The sequence below is a fragment of the Pimephales promelas genome, chromosome 12 (genome assembly GCF_988280905.1).
Source record: "Pimephales promelas chromosome 12, fPimPro1.hap1.1, whole genome shotgun sequence".
NCBI lineage: Eukaryota > Metazoa > Chordata > Actinopteri > Cypriniformes > Leuciscidae > Pimephales > Pimephales promelas.
In genome coordinates, this window is record NC_142780.1 from 34,305,706 (window position 1) to 34,326,602 (window position 20,897).

The 20,897-nt window shown below is 37.5% G+C and overlaps 2 protein-coding genes across 3 annotated transcripts; both read left to right on the forward strand.

Annotated features, from left to right (window-relative positions):
- Position 1: 1 nt before the first annotated feature.
- On the forward strand, positions 2 to 2,514 carry LOC120491202 (free fatty acid receptor 3). The gene has a single exon (XM_089118076.1). It carries the CDS (start codon positions 2 to 4, stop codon positions 983 to 985), a length of 984 nt encoding a protein of 327 aa, XP_088974202.1. The 3' UTR covers positions 986 to 2,514.
- Positions 2,515 to 3,892: 1,378 nt separating this feature from the next.
- Positions 3,893 to 20,733, forward strand: LOC120491203 (free fatty acid receptor 2). Of its 2 annotated transcripts, none has more exons than XM_089118078.1 (2): positions 3,893 to 3,980; positions 18,404 to 20,733. In XM_089118078.1, exon 2 carries the CDS (start codon positions 18,432 to 18,434, stop codon positions 19,410 to 19,412), a length of 981 nt encoding a protein of 326 aa, XP_088974204.1. In that variant the 5' UTR covers positions 3,893 to 3,980; positions 18,404 to 18,431; the 3' UTR covers positions 19,413 to 20,733. The 2 variants fall into 2 exon arrangements, with proteins under 2 accessions (XP_088974204.1, XP_039544820.2); XM_039688886.2 differs by lacking the exon at positions 3,893 to 3,980 and adding an exon at positions 15,995 to 16,063.
- Positions 20,734 to 20,897: the final 164 nt, after the last annotated feature.

The window sequence follows — 20,897 nt, forward strand, 5'->3', positions numbered from 1 at the left end:
GATGGTGTGGACGGTGCGTCTCAGTAATCTGGTGTTAGGGGTCTATGGATTCACGTTGATCACCGGCCTTCCCGCCAACATCTTGGCATTATACACCTTCACCCAGAAGGTGCGGCAGCGCTCCACCCCGATGGACGTGCTGTTACTCAGTTTAACCATCTCCGACCTGATCTTCCTCTTTTTCCTGCCGTTTCGCATGGTGGAGGCGGCCAACATGAAATGGACGATGCCGTACTTCCTCTGCCCGCTGTCGGGATTCATCTTCTACTCCGTCATCGCCAACAGCACCTTACACCTGGCGGCCATCAGCGTGGAGCGGTACCTCGGTGTAGCCTTCCCCATTAAATACAAGCTGAAACGCAACCCTCGAAATGCCATGATAGCCAGCGTCATTTTTTGGGTGATTTCCATGGTGCACTGTAGCGTCGTCTACGTCATGCAATACCACAACTATTTTAACCCCAACTTCACTGATCCATCCAAGCGCAACACCTGCTATGACGAATTCAGCGATGAACAGCTCAAGATCCTCGTTCCGGTTCGCCTGGAGCTTTTTTTTGTTTTCTTCCTCATTCCTTTCCTCATCTGCTCCTTCTGTTACATCAAGTGCATCTGCATACTTTCCCGTCTATCCAAAGTTCACACCAAGAAGCGGTATAGAGCCATCGGGATGGCGTTGGGAACGCTTCTGGTCTTTGTCATCTGTTTCATGCCCTTCAACATCACACATGTGGACGGATTTGTCAGGGGCTATAGCAGTCACTGGAGAAATTATGCCCTGCTCACCAGCACACTGAATGCATGTCTCGACCCTTTCGTATTCTACTTCTCTTCTTCAGCTCTCAGAGAGACTTTCAAGAAGGTGTTTCAGGAGCTGGGGCGACGGCTGCTCCCTCCCCGCTGCCGCTCGACTCTCTGCTGCCCTTTATTCAACCGTGGAAGATCAGATGAGAGAACCCAGAGCTCTGATGACAGCATCCGCTAACATATCAAGCCAGGTTTTGCATTGGTTGATGTGCTTTGCCTGCTTATGCATCTTCAATGCATGTCATTCTGTTACGCCACCGTGATCCAATGCTTTATGGATGGACAGAAATGGCAAAATCTAATATGCAGTATTTACAGCAATGATATAAAGGTCAATTAAACAAAGATATTTGTTTAACTTTGTGAAACAAGCTACATGTTTCAATAAAATTTGTGATTATGCTTCTGTTCTTTATTCCTCCATTCTAAACCATTAACTCATTGCGCCTGATTTAGAGCCAGAACAATTTATCGGCTGGCCGATATTATCGACCGATACTAGGCATTCTCCAAACTATCGGTATCGGCAGTTATAATGGCCGATAAATTTATATTTCAAAAATAAAATAAAAACGGACGATACGCTCTTCAACCATGTCATGAGTGTTGGAGTTGTATAGTTTGTCCACCAGAGGGCACTCAACACCGTCCCTGTTGGCAAAACTCGTTTATAACGCGCCACACATCCTGCAACCTGCCGGGCAGAGAGAAGAACATCCGCGAGTGAGATCATCGGTGAAGTGTGTTCATGGTGAGTTGGTCACGAGACATATATTGCTTGAATAATAATTAAAAGAACATCCCCATCAGTTCTCTTAACTCAAATAAGCATGACAATATTTGTGACTAAAATGTCCAGTTTTGCTGCTGTTAAATAAGCCGAGAGTGAAGCGGAATTAGCTAGTAATATTTACGTTACGTTTGTTGTGACAATGTTACTGAAGTATTTCTTTAATAGCGTGTGACAGTTATAGCAATGAGACGTATCATCTCTCCTTGGCCTGTTATATTGAAAATGTATGTTTTACAATTTGCAGTATGACGTAATCCATTGCTAAATTATAGCTCATCATAGACTAGCCACAAAGCTAAATAATGCCACTATCATCAGTCTGTTCTGTTGTGACAATAAAAGAAACAAGTTTCTTTTTAAAAATGCATTATCATATTATTTTAGTTAAAACTCATAAATAACTACAAATAACTAATGTTAGGGAAATCTGTTAGTGTTTTGTTGCGTGTTTCTGACAGTGTTGTAGTCGAGACCACCTCACTCGAGTCCGAGTCGAGACCGAGACCAGAGAGAGTCGAGTCCGAGTCAAGACCGAGTCCATAGAGAGTCGAGTCCGAGTCGAGTCCGAGACCAGAGACGGTCGAGTCCGAGTCGAGACCGAGACCAGTGAGGGTTGATTACCTAATTTACTTTTATTTACTTAGAGAAATCCTTTTTTTATTTTACTGAATTTACTTAGAGTTTAAAAAATATGATCAGTTTAGGGTAAAAAGGCCACATAGTAGGTGGTGTTAAAAGTAATTTTATTACAATTTGTTGCGCACTAGAAAATCACCAATCACTGGGCGTGTAAATCAATTTAAAGAAATATTTTATTAACATACATTAATAATCATGAAAAATATTTTGAATTGAACTCGAGTGGACTCGGGAATAAGTCCGAGTCCTAAAAAAAAAATGTTCGAGTACGAGTCAATTCCGAGTCCAAATGCAAGTCCATGACAAGACCAGTCCAAGACCATTAAAATATGGTCTCGAGACCGAGTCCGAGTCTCGAGTACTACAACACTGGTTTCTGAAATAAAAAAAAATATCGGCCGATATAACGGAATATCGGATTTTAAAACCAACAAATATTTGTATCTGTATCAGCCTTCAAAATCCTTTATCGATCAGGCTCTACTGTTTATTATTTATTTATTTGCTTTATTTATTTTCTACGCAACGCTCAATTATGAATTGCTTGTTTTTAACTTGCTCTCTTTAGATGGAAAACAAATCTGTTCCTGTGATGTCACTTCCTGTCCCTTTTCGAAGTTGTACAGCGTGTGGAGGTAGCTTGATTTCTCATAATTTATTTAATCTTTTATATATACAGTATGTATATTATCTGTTCTCTTTATAATGACTAATAATTCATGTAATTTATCACATAATGTGAACATTTGGTGTCACTGAAGCAGATTTTGAACTAGTTTTCTAACATTGATATCAGATTTTGGGTATCCCTTTTGTTCATGTCACAGTTTTGTTTTCCACCAAATTAAATTACATTTATGTTGTATCTGTGTCAACCTTATAGCAGCTGCATTTGCAAGATGAATGGAAATGATAAACAGACCTGCATTCCTTAAATTAAAGGTACACTATGTAACTTGAGTCCATATACATCAATCCTTCCTCCAAATCATGTTCTTGTCTTACCCTGTTTCACTATGGTAAGTCATGTGTTTTTATTTTAGACCTGACGGGATGGTTTTCATCAGCCCATGCGTGTATCATCACATCTGTAAATAGAGAGAAGTTGCTCCTTTGGTGACTTGGCTAAATCGCCAACCTTTGAAATCACCCGTTTTAAAGGGATATTCCACTTTTTCCATAGTAGGAAAAAAATATACTATGGAAGTCAATGAGACCAGAAACTCTCTGGTTACTGATATTCTTATAAATATCAGAAAATCGACTGAATACATTCAAAAATGGTAAAACTCAACTGTTTAACTCTGGGGGAGTGGTAAAATTAGCCTATTTCCAAATAGCTCGACATAGCTCGCAATAAAAATATCTAATGATACAAATGTAAAAAATTGACTGCAAAAGACTGCATCACTGAAGTCAACTATCTCTCAAAGCGAATTCTCATTAAGATGTTTGTAGAAGAAACTCTTTGACTTTCAACAACAATCCATCTTGTAGTTTCAAGCACTGAGTAAAATTAATATTAGTTCAAAGTGCATGCATTTAGAGATGTCTGCAATGTACAGAAAAAGCATAATGTGATGTTTAAAAAAAAACTCTTTCACTGAAATGAAAATAAAAGTGTGTTTCTTCTTTCCTGTTTTGTCATTATAGATGCAGCATGTGTGAAAGTGACATAATGAGAAAAGGCTGTAAAGACTGGGGGAGCATCACATTGTCACTTCTGTGATACTGGAATAAGGTATAAAACAGCTTCTATGAAGAGTTCAGATGCAAAAGCCTCTAAATGCCATTTAAAATTTTCTTCTAAAATGACCATTTTTATCAAGCTTGTATTTTTAAGTTCAGTAATTTCACTTAAATGACAATTAATAGGTAATCTTCATTGCCATTTAAGTGAAATTACTGAACTTAAATATACAAGCTTGATAAAAATGATCATTTTAGAAAAAAAAATTCAAATGGCACTTAGAGGCTTTTACATCTGAACTCTTCATATTTTTTTTAGTTAAAAAAAAAAAGATATACTTCAAATATATTTTGTTTGTTTATGTTTTTGTTTTTTTGCCGCTGTACAATATCCCTGTAGCACTAAGTAGTGTCGATTCTTATTAGGAAATTATTTTACAACATTTATTATACACCTCAGAAAATGTTTTTTGTTTTGCGGTTTTGGTCAGAAAATGACAAATGTTCTCTGATCTACAAGCTATAGAAAAAAAACATATGTGTGGAACACATATTTCTAAATGTAATTTTCTGTACTGAGTTTTATGTAATAATGGTTATTATAATGCTGTAAGTACACAAACATACAGTATATTGTATTTCAAAAATACCGCTAGATGGCAGCAATTCCGACACATAGTCTCTTTAAACGACCGTTCGGCGTAGTGTAAAAAAAAAGTAGTTTTGGTATTAAAACAGATGTTTTACTGAATTCCGACTCGCGGACAAATCACACACGCCTCATAAATACGGGCTGAAGCAAGTTTGGATGCACTTCCTTTGCCATTTGCGTTTATCGATCGATTTTTCTCATAGCAAGCACCCAGATCCTGCATGAAAGCTTTGTCTACACTTACATAAATTAACAGAAAGTAAACTAGTGTGGATAAAAGATGCAAACAAACAAAAACGTATGGCAGATCGATTCAAACTATAAACTTTAACAGGTAAAGCTACCACTTGCATGAAAAACATATTTTTGTATTGAGAAGATGCTTATCAACTTCCTGTCATGTCTAAAGGATGTTGCTATTTTAGTGAGGAGCCAAGGGTGAGAATCTTAACAACATCAAATAAACATATCGTGGAAGTGTCTAACCATCATGTTCTGGAATGCAAAATTATGACACGGGTCATAATTATCATACTATATTACAACAAAATGTGGAATTAATTATGGTGTAGTATGGCATGATTACTGTGTATAATTAGCTTTTTATGTCACAATTTTTACGTTTTAATCTCATAATTGACTGTCAATTTAGGCTTATCTCATAATTATGACTTAATATATCAAAATGCTGCCTTTTTATCTTGTTATAAGTATGGCTTTATAAAGACATTATCTTATAATAATGACTGAGATTTTTTACCCTTCTATCATGATTGACGTTTTATAAGTACTATAGCTTTTTATGTAATTATAATTATTATCTCATAATTATGATTTATTATATCATAATTTTGACTTTTTATGTAATAATTATGACTATTTCGTGAATATATTAAATTTGATCTGATAACTGACTTTTTATGTCATAAGACTTTGTATCTATAGATAGCTTTTTGTTATCATTCAACATGTACATTTTGAGTGCACATTTGAACAATATTCTTTTCCACTGGCTCATAAAAAGTTAAAAATGGTACAACATGCATTAGAATATAGCACTAAAAAGAGTTTGACAGAGGGATATAGATATTGGACATGGTAATTGGCGGCATATAAATCTAAATTTTTGCACTTGTTAAGTGGTGGCATATTATACAGTTTTCCAATAATGTTATTGCAGTAACCCAGTCCAGTTCACATGATTCAGTGGGATACAGAGGTGAAGAGGTTATTTTGAGTTCAGCTTGAGGGAAGAAGCTGCGCAAAAAGTATTTTTGATCATGTCAAACTACCGTAAAACTTAGCCGAGTCCCAAATAGACGCCTGATTAGGGTTGGGTATCGAGAATCGAGCATCGATTGGAACCGAGACTAACTTTTCGTTTTTCCCGGAATCGTTCAAAAGTTAAAATTTCGATTCCTAGTTTCGATATTCACAGTCCGCCGAGCGGAAGAAGAAACCGCTGAACAACACCAACGAAGAAGCGTCTACCGGAAGTGTTGGCATAACCGCGCGAGTCGAACATGAGTAGCTTACGTCGGCGATCCAAAGTGTGGCTTCACTTTTCTAAAAATTAACGAAATCTCGGCAAAATGCAAAATTTGTGACAAGTATTTGTGACAGAAGGAGTATTTCCTTCAGAAAGGCCGTTGGTTAGCAAGGTTAGCTAAACTTTTTTGACCCTGCCTCTTAAAAGAATCGGAATCGAGAATCGTTAGGAACCGGAATCGAAACAAGGAATCGGAATCAGAATCGTTCAAATTCAAACGATACCCAACCCTACGCCTGAGTGGTCGGAAGCCCGATGGATGAGGTGGGTGCCACTTCAGTAACCTTCGGGTCAACTTCAGGAAAACTTTGGGTCACCTTCTTCCGTCCTGTGCAAGAACGGCACCAGTCTTTGAAGGGCTTTCTGAGTGGTGGCCTGCATTCAGATAAGACCCATCCATCCCTTTTCTTGAAAGCTGCTCTGACCCAAATTTTTCCTGAAGTTGAACTGAAGTGGCACCCGCCTCGTCCATCGAGCTTCTGACCAAGCACCTGAGTTGGAAGCTTTAGTTGACATTGCATCAGCCTCTCCAGAACCGAAGAAGACCAGGTCCCACGCTTCAGGAGAGTCAGCTCATCAAGGGAGCCTCCCGAGTAAGCAAAATGCATGCAGTTTTGCTTTTGAACCACTACATGGCCAAAAGTTACATTAGTGCATCTTTAATAGGGTTGGGTATCGTTTGAATTTGAACGATTCTTTGTTTGATTCCGGTTCCTAACGATTCTCGATTCCGATTCTTTTAAGAGGCAGGGTCAAAAAAGTTTAGCTAACCTTGCTAACCAACGGCCTTTCTGAAGGAAATAATCCTTTCTGAAGGAAATAATCCTTCTGTAAAAATACTCCTTTTGTCACAAATTTTGCATTTTGCCGAGATTTCGTTATTTTTAGAAAAGTGAAGCCACACTTTGGATCGCCGACGTAAGGTACTCATGTTCGACTCGAGCGGTTATGCCAACACTTCCGGTAGACGCTTCTTCGTTGGTGTTGTTCAGCGGTTTCTTCTTCCGCTCGGCGGACTGTGAATATCGAAACTAGGAATCGAAATTTTAACTTTTGAACGATTCCGGGAAAAACGAAAAGTTAGTCTCGGTTCCAATCGATACTCGATACCCAACCCTAATCTTTAACAAGTCTAAAGATCATACACACTACTGTTCAAAACATAGTGTTTTGTGCATGCATCTTTCCGTGCATTGAGATCATACCCAGAGAGTTTACGAGATACGATAGTGGGCATAAACATCACATATATTTGCATCACATATATCTCGTTTTAGCCTGCATGCTCATTTGTCTTTCCTGTGGCAGAGGCGTCTGAAACAGCACACTTTCCTGTTGTGGGACACTTTCTAATAAGATGGCATTTGAAATATGTTGCAGTGGCACAAAGATAAAGATCTCCACTGCACAATACAGATATTGCACTTAAATGCTTCCTCAAACACATTTAAGGTCATAAATTTCCAGGAGTGACTGATAAACTGGGCCATTTAAATACATTTAATTTTAAATGTAATAAAAAGCTAAACGACAATTAGCCTAAATTTACTTTATCCTATCCGTTAATCCTATTACCTTTATCCTATTACTCAGATCAGATGTTTTTAAATCTTCGGATGTCAATGTTTTTAGGATGTTCTTAAAAAATATATGTTGTGTTTTACAGAAGAAAGGTCGTGTGGGTTTGGAAAGACCAAAATTTCAATTTTTTGGGTGAAGTATGTACTGTATGGAGACCTAGTATGCATTTAACCTTCTGATATAAATCAAAAAGGCCACAAGATGGTGCCATATATAAGTTATTGTGAACAAGAGTTATTTACATTTACCACACAATATTGGATGAATTTTTGACACTTTGCACTCAGACCACTAGAGTTTAGGGTTAGTAGATATGCATCTTTTTTAGTAGATGTAATATTGTGTTCTCTAACAGCTCAGCATGAGTTCAATGGTATATCTACTCATCACGAAACAATGGTTATGAAAAAGTATAAAGGAATGAAAGCTTTAGTCTAAGTTCTCCTGGGAAGGATCAATTGGTACGTCACTTATTACCCTTCTCATCTATCCAATCGTGTTCTAATACTTGTAGTGTAAAAGATCGGTACCTACACACGTCTGAGTTTGCAGATGCTGACGCCTACATTCAGTTCGCAGAAACCGACGCCGGCGTTCGCTCACCTGCGTCTCGATGTCAACGATTAATCGACGATCGATTAATTGTCGATAATACACTTAATCGATAAAACTGATCATGCACGTGCATGCTGCTCAACCGTGAGCGCACCGGTGTGGTTAAGTAACATTTACAAACAGTTATTGCAATATGTTTCTTGTTTAATTATTATTATTTTATGGTAAAATTGAATGGGTGAAAAACAGGAATATGACCTATGTCTCTCACTCTCTGTTAAATTTTGAACTCTGTTTAATTTTTTTTATTAATTTATGGATAATTTTAATGCTTACTGGGAGAGGTTTAAGATAGTTATTTTGAAGAGTAAACCCATTTATGACATTTTAATGTTATTTTGCCTTCTGAGTCTTTCTGGTAGAACTAGAAAGGAAAATTTTCTGAAGAGTGGTGCTTTCCCAAGCCAAATGTGCTTGGTTTGGCATATTAGATCGCAAATATGTTGCTTAGGAACTATTAATGGTGTTTATTATTAGGCAGGTTGCTAAGACATAAAGGTGGTATTTGCTAAGCAGTGGCTATGTTGTTTTGAGTGGTTGCAGGAACATCACTATGCAGTTGCAATGGGTGTTTGTTAAGATGTTTCTTGGTGGGTGTGGATTGTTAGAGGGTTCCAAGCGGTTGCTAGGTTGTTCTGGGTGGTAGTGTCTGCTTTAATGCAGGCATGGTAACTAATATAGTTATCATTGTTTTGATCAGCCCTCAACTATAACAAGGACATCATTTTTCAAAATGTATAAGAATTTGAGTCCACACTACAACTATAACGATAACTGCATAGAGGAGCGATATAGCTTGGAATCAGTTTCAGAAAGTATTTTTTTTTTTTCCATCTGATGAACAATAAAAACATTGAGAGCCAATTAATACATCAGCATCCATCCATCCTGCTTAAAATAGGCCGAGTATTTAAAATGGTAGCATGTGCTTAAAATAAACATAACATTGTCAGGAGCCTTAGCAATAACAATGTAGTTTTTTTAAAAAAATCATTCTAAATGTAAAAGAATAGAAGTCCACAACCAGGGTCGTAGGCAGGGTTTTATAATCACAAGGTCCCAAGTTATGAAGACTTTTAGATTTCTCTGATTTATGTGCATTTCAAGACATTTGAAGATCAATACATAAATAAATAAAATATGGAAAGAACTTGCTTTAAAACAAACAATGTCAGTAAGTAGATTATTTGTCAATACCTGCTCTCTCCTCATCCTTACAGGGACTTTAACTCTTTATTTTACTCTGTCTCCTTATCTCTTACCTCGCCTCTTCCCCTCCTAAAGCTGAGCTTTGACTGGCAGTCTTTTCATTTTCGTCTGTGTCAATAAAGGAAGAAAACATGATCAACGGATATATTAGTAATTTTCATAGACAAGTTTACTTAAAAATACAAACGCAACAAATAAGTATCAAATTCATTGACAATAATTAGGCCTACACTTTCATAATTAATTTGAATCCGATAAATGAATCTCAATCTGATGAAAACGGTTTCTTGTCCCGTCACATTGACAGTACTAATTATTACATTTTATAAATCGCGTTAAAGCCTATTTTTAAGTCAAAATGGCGAAATTAGACAAATGTTTATTAGTTTTCCTTAATATCTTTGACGGTCATTTAACATTTCTATTAAATATGATATGTTTAGTTTACATACTTCTCTCACTTTATGACCGTTAACTGGAGTGGACCGTCGTCGAGACTTCGAGAACATAAAGCCCGCCTACTTTGATTTGATTGGTTATCTCAAATATTTTGACATTGACGAGTGGTGTGACAGACCAATGAGGCAGCTCAGATGAAAAGATCTTCCCGCTGTAGCACTAATTAGTGATGATTCTTATTAGGAAATTATTTTACAACATTTATTATTTATATACCTCAGAAAAATACCCAGGTCTGGACCACAACTATAACAATAACGGCACAGAAAAAAATATATCCTTGGATTTTTTACCTGCTGATGATGAAAGATGAAAACATTGAGCCGATCCACCTCTAGAGCTCGAGCATTAAATGTGGCGCATAATGAACATGCCTTAAAGAGACAGTTCACCCCAAAATGCAAATTCTGTCGTCGTTTAGGCTACTCAGCCTAAAGTTGATCCAAAGTTCCAATCCTATATGACCTTATTTCCTCTGCTGAACACAAAAGAAAATATTTTGAAGAAAATGGATTGCCAAACAGTTTATGGACTCACTTGACTTCCATATGAATAAATAAATAAATAAAATACTATGGTGCCCCGCAACTTTTTAGTTACTGTAATTTTTCAAAATGTAATATTTTTGTGTTCAGCAGAGAAACGCAATTCATTAATTTTCATCTTTGGCTGAACTATCACTTTAATTAAAAAAAATAAAAGTAATAGCCTATCACATTTTCTTTCTTCTGTTGTGTACGGTGCTTATTTAAATCAGTAATCCTGATTTTAAACTTGAGCAAACATCACTAAAAAAATACAAACATGCCTAAAGAGACGGTCGTTGCACAGTGATGACATGATTGATGAGGCTGTTTTGCTGATGCACACAATCATCATGGGATCAATCAGCAGTCCACTCGGTGCGCAGGTAAATGCCATTCAGACGTGTCTTTTGATAAACATGGTCCTGTTTCATTCATAGACACAGCAGATCGCCGGGTAATTATAGGGCGAGATGCAGAACAGGACAGTCTAATTATCACATAGATTCATCTTTCAGCACATGGGACAGAGCAGATCTGCTGAAATGTCAGAGTAGGCGGTGCTGATTGCCACCATCTCTGATTAAACAGCAGGCAGATATTCATTGTGACATGATGAGCCTGTCACATTTAACTTCCTCTCACCTTCACCTTCGTTTCTGAAGAGGCTCTCGTGGCTTTTTCTAGTCTGCGTGGCGTGGCATGAAGTGCTTCTGGATGTCTTTCTCAATATTTCCCTTCAGAGAAGTTCTGTGGGAGTTTGCAGGATTGGTGATGAAAATTATGATATCAAACCTGTGTGATTTGAATTTCTACTGTAGGACACAAAATACATTTTGAAGACATGCTCTTTCTCATGCAATAAATCATACAGTGAGTATGGCTATTAAGCTCCAAACACTTTATTTAGATGGTCTACTTTAATCATTCTTTGCAGCTCCATGCCAAATATCAGTCAGATTATTAGTAGACTATCTGTATAATATTTTGATGCTTCCCAGTAGACAGACTAGAAGTAACTTTGCAGCAACTGCATGTCAACTTCTTCAACTTATACAATGTCAAAGTGGACCATCTAAATTAATTGAAAAAAAAAAATCTAAACAATGTGTGTGCTTATGCATGGGTTTACATTAAGTCAAGAAGGCCAGTGTGTTAAGATCACCTGAAGACAGAAGATAATAAGAATTAATTGGTGTGTGTTAATGTCAGATGTTGTGCATAGGTTTAAGTCAAAGGAAGGCCCTTGAGACTTGTTACTCAAGGCACAGGAAATTATTATTCTGGCCCTGCTTACCCCAAATGTGACGAGTGTCCAATTCAAAAGTTTGTAAAAACATATATACGTTTTTTTGTTATTTTTCATCCGATTAATGAAAACTACCCAGATAGCAAACTGACCAATGTCAGACACGCCATTCTTCAAAACTAACTAAAAATCATCGCAATTGGTTTGCTTTCCTAATGTTGAAACGATGTTGATTTCAAGTTGATTTTCCAACGTTTTTTTTTCAACGATTTTTCAACGTTATTTCGACGAGCAAACCAATGCCAGATCAACGTTGTTTCGATGTCATGTTTCCATGTTGATTCAACATTTATATTTTGCCAAAATGTTGATAATAAAATGAATTTGTACACTGTATTTAGCGATTTATATTGTTTTATCGTTTTTATATTTTGCATTTTCCTTGTAAAGTTTTAACTGCTGTTTCTTTTTAAGGTAGACAATATTAACATCCCCGATAGCAAACTGACATTGAATCAACGTGGAAACATGACATCGAAACAACGTTGATCTGACATTGTTTCGCTCATCGAATTAACGTTGAACCAACGTCAGACGCATCAAAACTAACGGAAAATCAACTTGAAATCAACGTTGTTTCAACGTTAGGAAAGCAAACCAATTGCGTCCATTTTCATTTAGCTTTGAAGAATGCCGCGTCTGACGTTGGTTCAATGTTAATTCGATGAGCAAAACAATGCCAGATCAACGTTGTTTCGATGTCATGAGAGGCGTCGTTTCCACGTTGATTCAATGTCAAATTTGCTGTCTGGTATCTGTCCAGGGACAATGGATGAAAAATAGGCTTTTGGCTAATTCTAGTACATTTGCAGTAATGCTAATTAATGTACAGGGGTTGGACAAAGAAACTGAAACACCTGGTTTTACAGCACAACAATTTGTTAGAATGGTGAGGGCCTCATTTTGCATCCAAATACAGCACCAATTGACAGATAGAAGTCCTTCATAGTGACCAGGGGGATTATGAGCCGTTCCTCTTCCAGAACAGTGTCCAGGTCACTATATGATGCTGGTGGACTCTCTCCTCCAAAACACCTCAGTAATATTCAGATCTGGTGACTGTGCAGACCATGGGAGATGTTCAACGTCACTTTCATCTTCATCAAACCCTTCTGTCACAAGTCTTGCTGTGTGTGTTGGTGTATGATCATGCTGATACACGGTTTGAGCATCAGGTGCTCATGATCCTCCAGAAGGGCTTGGTAGTCCTCGGCAGTGTCGTGTCCATCAAATACAATCAGGATTGTCATGATATTGGAGCTCAAACCATCACTGATCCACCCGTGCTTCACTCTGAAGATTGGCCGCCATGCATATAGATGTGAAACCCCCAACAGTGACCAGTGTCCAACCCCTGTACACTGTCCCTGTCAAATAAATCAATCAAATAAATGTCAGTTTGCTATCTGGGTAAGGGATTGTGATCCGTGTAAACTAGCAACGGGTGCGAAAACAGAACCAACATAAACATCAAAATGTTCCATGGCAAGGACAAGGGCGAGCGCCTCCTTCTCAATAGTTGAGTAACCTCGCTGATGTTTATAACATTTGCGTGAAAATCTGCTCGCGGGACAGAGACAATTTACCAAACCCCATAGAATCTTCATCTCGTTTAATAACGTCGATGTCTGAACCGCCAAAAGAGTTTGGACAAAATTCCACTCTCTTTCTGACTTACTAAGGCTTTTATCTTTCAGTCTCTGGGTCATAGCGCGAGTAACAGCACATGAAGGAAATACCTCAGGGTATTTCTGAGCCAATGCATCAGGAGTAGAACAGGGAAGAGGAACATCAGTTACCTCACGGCTGGCAGAAACTTTTCCTCCCGCTAAGTCATTCCCTAAAATAAATGTGACATCTCGAATGGGAAGACACGGTCACACTCCAACAACAAGGGAAGACTCGATTTCAATTTCGTGCTAAGGCACGTTCACAAAGCCCATTTCAAATCCCTGTACCAAAACATTTGAACGAGCTCTCATTAGACAAGGGCAATAGTCCTTCCAGAATAAAACTCTGCAGCGCCTGTATCACGAATCATCTTGACTGGTTTGTGTAAGCTAGCATTTCCTACCAAAGATACAAATCCATCTATTATGAACGGCACATACCCCTAGTCTTCACCCATATCAGCTTCAGAAGCCAACAAATCCAGTCCTTCCACCTGTGGCCAGGCAGCCTGTTCTCACCTAAATGCGTCTTTTTAACACGCATCGTGTAATTTATACGCGAAACTGAGTTTTTACGTGCACATAAGACGCAGTTTTTCGTGTGCATTTGATACACAGTTTATTTGCGTATAATATACACGCACCCCACATTACTAAGTCTACCCAAACGTATAATACACACGCACCCTACACCTAAACCACCTAACCTACCCGGATGAGCCCCCAAATACGTTATTCGTTCAAAACAAACAAAAGGTATGGCCCGAACATATCAAAAATCACAGATCGATTGCTTTTCTGACGGCCAATCACGCCATAATGTTTTAAGAGGAAAGTCAAACGGACAACAATTACACTTTAGATAATAATATATATAAAAAATTAACAATATAAAAAATTAACGAAAATATTAACAGTAGTGCAGCTAAAGAAACCAAAACCAGGCGGTGAGCGACCTTGCCACGAGGCGAGAGACACCCAGTTAAACAAAGAAGAGAGAGAGTCCGCCATCAACGCCGTCACAGTTTAAATAACAGAAATCCTGATGATGTCACTCTACTTCAGGGGAAATCCCTTCTCACGCTAAAATAAAGAAATCACACACAGAATAGTTCTACATGCACACCCATGTGAAGTTTTTCTTAAATCTTTTTAGCTTTAGTTTATATTTATTTCAGTTTTATTTAAAATAACACAAGTGCAAGGAAACATCTTGTGAATATGTGCATGCAGGAATGAGATTGGATGGCAGGAATGATTAAAAGTTAATATTAACTGTTCCTCACATAAAGCTAAATCATATGAGATATACCAAGGAGACTTGGAAATTAGGGCACGAGTCACGTGAAGCACTTTTATGGTTCGTTTATGGTGTTTTGTTTGTCCTCATTGCGTTTGTTTTACACAGAAGCGGTGTACGGGTTTGGAACGACATTAGGGTGAGTAAATAATGACCTGTCTAACTATTTCTTTGACATGAGCTTGAATGTGAATCGCTTCAACTTTAGGTCAAGCACAATATATTCAAAACACCGGCATAATCTTTAGGAGGTCTGGGAAATAGTTTCAGTTGTTAAAAGTGAAAGTTAAAGTCATGTATATTGAAAATGTTGAATATTTCATTGTACGGTATTGCACAATCCCGTGTTGTCCTCTATTGTAAAACCCTTGAGTTTTGCAAAAGAGGAAATTTGTAAAGAGTGTTTTTCACTATGTTAGGAAACTGCACAGTCATATTTCAGAACTTCAGACAGCTTTTATGGTGATTTATTTATTAGTTTGGCAGATAAACGAAACCTAAAAATAGCCTAAAATAATACAACTCTATACCACAGGCATACATAATATACTGTCTCTAGCATTAAACTTTGGACACTCTTCACTCTTTTGCGTATAAACAACCACCCAAAACACTTTAGCAACAGCCTAGCAACCCAACTAACAACACCCAAAACAACAGAAAACAGTAAATTACATTACACCTACTCATAAATACCTTATGTAGCCCCGCACTTTTAAGCGCTGCCCTCATTTTCCGGTTTGTATTTCCAGAGCATGAAGGTGAGATCTTACGGATTTAATGAAGCACTTATTATAAAATCTTCCTGGTCTACTGGCATTTTGAAATGAGATCGGCTTCAAACATTGCAATTCTCATTATGAACTTTCATTAAATCTACATATAAATAAATCCACTTCACCAGCTAATTACTCATCGACTAACTGTACAGATATACCACAAAAATGTTCAGAGATAATATTCTAAAGATGCATGCATGCTTGTTTCCATGATGCATAAGGTCTATCCATAGGCTACTAATTTTTATAGTACAATATATTAATTATTATACTATATCTCTGATATTTGAAAAAGCAAACATTGCTTATTCAGTGTATAATGTGCTTGGAGTAAACCAGGAAGTATTGCTTCTTTCCTGTTGTGTCCTTATAAGTGTGTGTGTGTGTGTGTGTGTGTGTGTGTGTGTCAGTCATAATGACTTCATTATAAGAAGAATTGTGTGAGTGAGAAGGGGACATTGTCACTGAGTCTCTTGGACTGAATTAAGGTATGACATTAATGTTTCTTCAGTTTTGTGTAGTTTGAGATTGTAGTTTGTCATTAACCACCTTTAAAATGGTACCACGATAATTCTGAAATTAATCAACATAAATAATTTTCCAAGGCTAACACAAACTTTATTAAGTTTGGGGATCATAAGAATCGAGGGAAATATAAAATGCATAGATAAATCATCAGTTAAACACCTGATACGCTGATGCATAAATGTTAAAAGCCTGTTTGTCTGCTTGTCTAATATGATATTGCCTGTGTCAATTTTTTCCTGACCAACATCGTAATTATGACTTTCAAAATTTTTAAACAAAAAACAAACTTTTGTTACTTATTTGAAAAGGTAACTTTATTGTAAATTTCAAAGAAATGTTACACCAGTTACATGAAAAAAGTAATCTGAGGACATAACTCGCGTTACCGATTGTAATAATATTAATGAATTGTTTAAAAAAGAGTATTTATAAATAAATAATTGAATTTTATAGTAGTTTTTAGTAGTTTTACCAGTTTGCCCTCCAATTTTATTTCAATATATCATCCAGCCCTAATGTTAAAGTATTTATATTTAATGTATGGCTGTTTAAAATCTCTGTTATTTTGATAGAAAGACATTCACCACACATTTACTGTATATGCTAATTTATTGATGGGCAAGATCACAAGAACCTTATTACTCATGTCTAGTTTTGCAGGATTTTTTTTTTATTTCAACTCTATATAATATTTCAGGTTTCATGATGAATTTCCTGTGCTGCCTTTCCTAGCTCAAATTTGCCCCCTCCCCCTGTACTGCACACTGAATGTGTCACACACAGTTGCTTTAATCAGACTCATATGTTTTGTAATATATTTTTATTGGCATTAATAAATGACCTTATCTTTAACTACACTAATGTTTTTATTAGCTGTCAAATTTACAGTGTCTGTACAGGAAAGTTAGATAAACAAAGCTTGCTTCTACAAAAACAATATTTTACTATAATTAAAGACTTATCACTTGTATCAACACTGTGCATTAACTTGTGTGAGAAGGCGTGAACATGCAAAAGTTTATCAAAAGTTTCTTGCGAGCATGCAAAAGTATATCGTGAACATGCAATAGTTTCTCGTGAGCATGCAAAAGTTTCTTGCGAGCATGCAAAAGTATATCGTGAACATGCAAAAGTATATCGTGAACATGCAAATGTTTCTTGCAAGCATGCAAAAGTATATCGTGAACATGCAATAGTTTCTCGTGAGCGTGCAAAAGTTTCTTGTGAGCATGCAAAAGTACATCGTGAACATGCAATAGTTTCTCGTGAGCGTGCAAAAGTTTCTTGTGAGCATGCAAAAGTACATCGTGAACATGCAATAGTTTCTCGTGAGCGTGCAAAAGTTTCTTGTGAGCATGCAAAAGTATATCGTGAACATGCAATAGTTTCTCGTGAGCGTGCAAAAGTTTCTTGTGAGCATGCAAAAGTACATCGTGAACATGCAATAGTTTCTCGGGAGTATGCAAAAGTTTCTTGTGAGCATGCAAAAGTACATCGTGAACATGCAATAGTTTCTCGGGAGTATGCAAAAGTTTCTCGCGAGCATGCAAAAGTACATCGTGAACATGCAATAGTTTCTCGTGAGCGTGCAAAAGTTTCTTGTGAGCATGCAAAAGTATATCGTGAACATGCAATAGTTTCTCGTGAGCGTGCAAAAGTTTCTTGTGAGCATGCAAAAGTACATCGTGAACATGCAATAGTTTCTCGGGAGTATGCAAAAGTTTCTTGTGAGCATGCAAAAGTACATCGTGAACATGCAATAGTTTCTCGTGAGCGTGCAAAAGTTTCTTGTGAGCATGCAAAAGTATATCGTGAACATGCAACAGTTTCTCGGGAGTATGCAAAAGTTTCTTGTGAGCATGCAAAAGTACATCGTGAACATGCAATAGTTTCTCGGGAGTATGCAAAAGTTTCTTGTGAGCATGCAAAAGTACATCGTGAACATGCAATAGTTTCTCGGGAGTATGCAAAAGTTTCTTGTGAGCATGCAAAAAGTACATCGTGAACATGCAATAGTTTCTCGGGAGTATGCAAAAGTTTCTTGTGAGCATGCAAAAGTACATCGTGAACATGCAATAGTTTCTCGGGAGTATGCAAATGTTTCTCGCGAGCATGCAAAAATTTATCGTGAAAATGCAATAGTTGTGAGCATGCAAAAGTTTCTCATGTTTCTCGCGAGTCTGAATCTTGCAATTTTGCAGGTAAAAAAAGGTTGACATTCTTTTTTGTAGAGCGATTTTGACATTACATGCAAGGTTAAAATGCTTATCTTTAATTAAATCTTTCTTTTTCTCATCCAGCTTTGCATATTTGGCATCTACGTTGACGATGGTGTGGACGGTGGGTCTCAGTAACCTGGTGTTAGGGGTCTATGGATTCACGTTGATCACCGGCCTTCCCGCCAACATCTTGGCTTTATACACGTTCACCCAGAAGGTGCGGCAGCGCTCCACCCCGATGGACGTGCTGTTACTCAGTTTAACCATCTCCGACCTGATCTTCCTCTTTTTCCTGCCGTTTCGCATGGTGGAGGCGGCCAACATGAAATGGACGATGCCGTACTTCCTCTGCCCGCTGTCGGGATTCATCTTCTACTCCACCATCTACAACAGCACCTTCCACCTGACGGCCATCAGCGTGGAGCGGTACCTCGGTGTAGCCTTCCCCATTAAATACAAGCTGAAACGCAACCCTCGAAATGCCATGGTAGCCAGCGTCTTTTTCTGGGTGATTTCCATGGCGCACTGCAGCATCGTCTACATCATGCAATATCATGACCATTCGAACCCCAACTTCACGGATCCATCCAAGCGTAACACCTGCTATGAAGAATTCAGCGATGAACAGCTCAAGATCCTCCTGCCGGTTCGCCTGGAGCTTTTTGCAGTGCTCTTCTGCGCGCCGTTCCTCATCTGCTGCTTCTGCTACATTCGATTCATCCACATCCTCTCCAATCTGCCCAACATCAACGCCAAGAGGCGTTATAGAGCCATTGGGATGGCGTTGGGAACGCTTGTGGTCTTCATTATCTGTTTCATGCCCTACAACATCTCACATTTAGTTGGATACATTGGCAACTACAGCCCCGACTGGCGGGTGCAAGCTCTGCTCACCAGCACATTTAATGCATGTCTCGATCCTTTCATATTCTACTTCTCGTCTTCAGCTCTCAGAGGAACATTTAGGAACGTCTTGCAGGAGTTGTCGAGGCGGCTGCTCATGCCCTGTTGCCGCCCGATCCTATGCTGCCCTATCTTGAACTGTTCGAGTACTGAGGAGAAAACTCAGAGCACCGACAGCTCCCTGTAAACCATAAGCTAGATTGCATGAATGCAATGAATATGAGACTCAATCTTTGAGGTATCTACTGAAGAAGAGCACAATATGGGCGTGTATTTTTTTTGTATTTTCTTCTGATTGCAGTCAAGGGATGTCAGCACATGCTGATCAGTCCAAAGCAATTGACTGTAATTCTGTGCCACTGGATGGCATCAGCTTAATGGACCTGTATAATGGACACTATCACTATAGAGTGCATTGCTACCTGCCCATTTTTTCCATAGAATTTTAATTGTTTAATTTTAATTAACAGTTTTTGTTAAAGCACTAGTCATGAATCAAGCTGTACAAGTTTAATCACATCATTACAAACTTTGATTTAAAGCAAAGAAAGATTTAAATATTGGCCAAAAAGAAACTTTGAAACATTGCAAATGGCAGTTGAATTTAAGGCAATGGAAAAATACAAAACTATTATCTTAAAGTGAAAAATGTATCTATATAAAAAAAAAAAATTAATTGTAATGCAAAACATGCATGTATAATGCAAGCTCTTTGGGCTCCATTCGCTTGCTGCCATTTTGCTTGGTGTATTTTTCTGTAAAGCATCATGGGTAATGTAGTTTTTCACCACCAATGAAGCTGTTAAACACAATTATTTAAAAAATATGCTGAAATAATGTGAACGGATGGTTTCAACAAAAGCATATGCCATTAATTAACAACCTTGTCTCTCACAGCAGGTCTGTATTTAAAGGTTGTTTAAAATCAATTCCCCTATGGAGAAAATGAATGGATTTTTTTTTTAATGGATTGTTATAATATTACTTTTGCATCTTTTTGTGTTCAACGTACCCTCAAATTGGACTTTCTAGTAAAGCTGGTTGACCTTGGCAGCCTTCCTAGTGAAGCATTTTTTTTTTAATGCACTGTTCGATATTGATCCACACCATGTCCTAACTATATATGCGATAAGATTTAAATTAATAAATTAAAGCTACAATTTTGTCATTGAATACATTTGTTTGTTTACAGTTCACAGTTTGAATGTACTTGTTTGGTTCCATTTATTGTCAAGATCTGAGGTAAATTATACATTTTTGCTTTCACGTAAAATAATGTTCAAACCCACATTAGACAGTCCCTCCAGGATTTCACGATTTTTTTTTGTGATTTTTGCGATCAAAATGACTGATTTTGTGGTGGTAATTTCCAAAAATTTGTGAAAAAATTTGCGATTTATATATAACATTTACCATAATAGTATTCAGTCCTTCCAGAAAAACGCGGAGTTTTTTTGTGATTGTTGCGGGCAAAAATCCTTGATTACGTGACCCGTTTTCTTTAAAAATGCGATGGAAAGAATATGCGGGATATTTATGCAATTTTATGGGATGAAATTGCAGGAATTTGCAAAAATTGAGGGAACTTGCAAAATTGCGGTTTGATAAAAAAAAAGAGAAAAAAAGTGATTCCCCCAACACCCTGTTCTCACTAGGCTAATGTAAGAGTCAT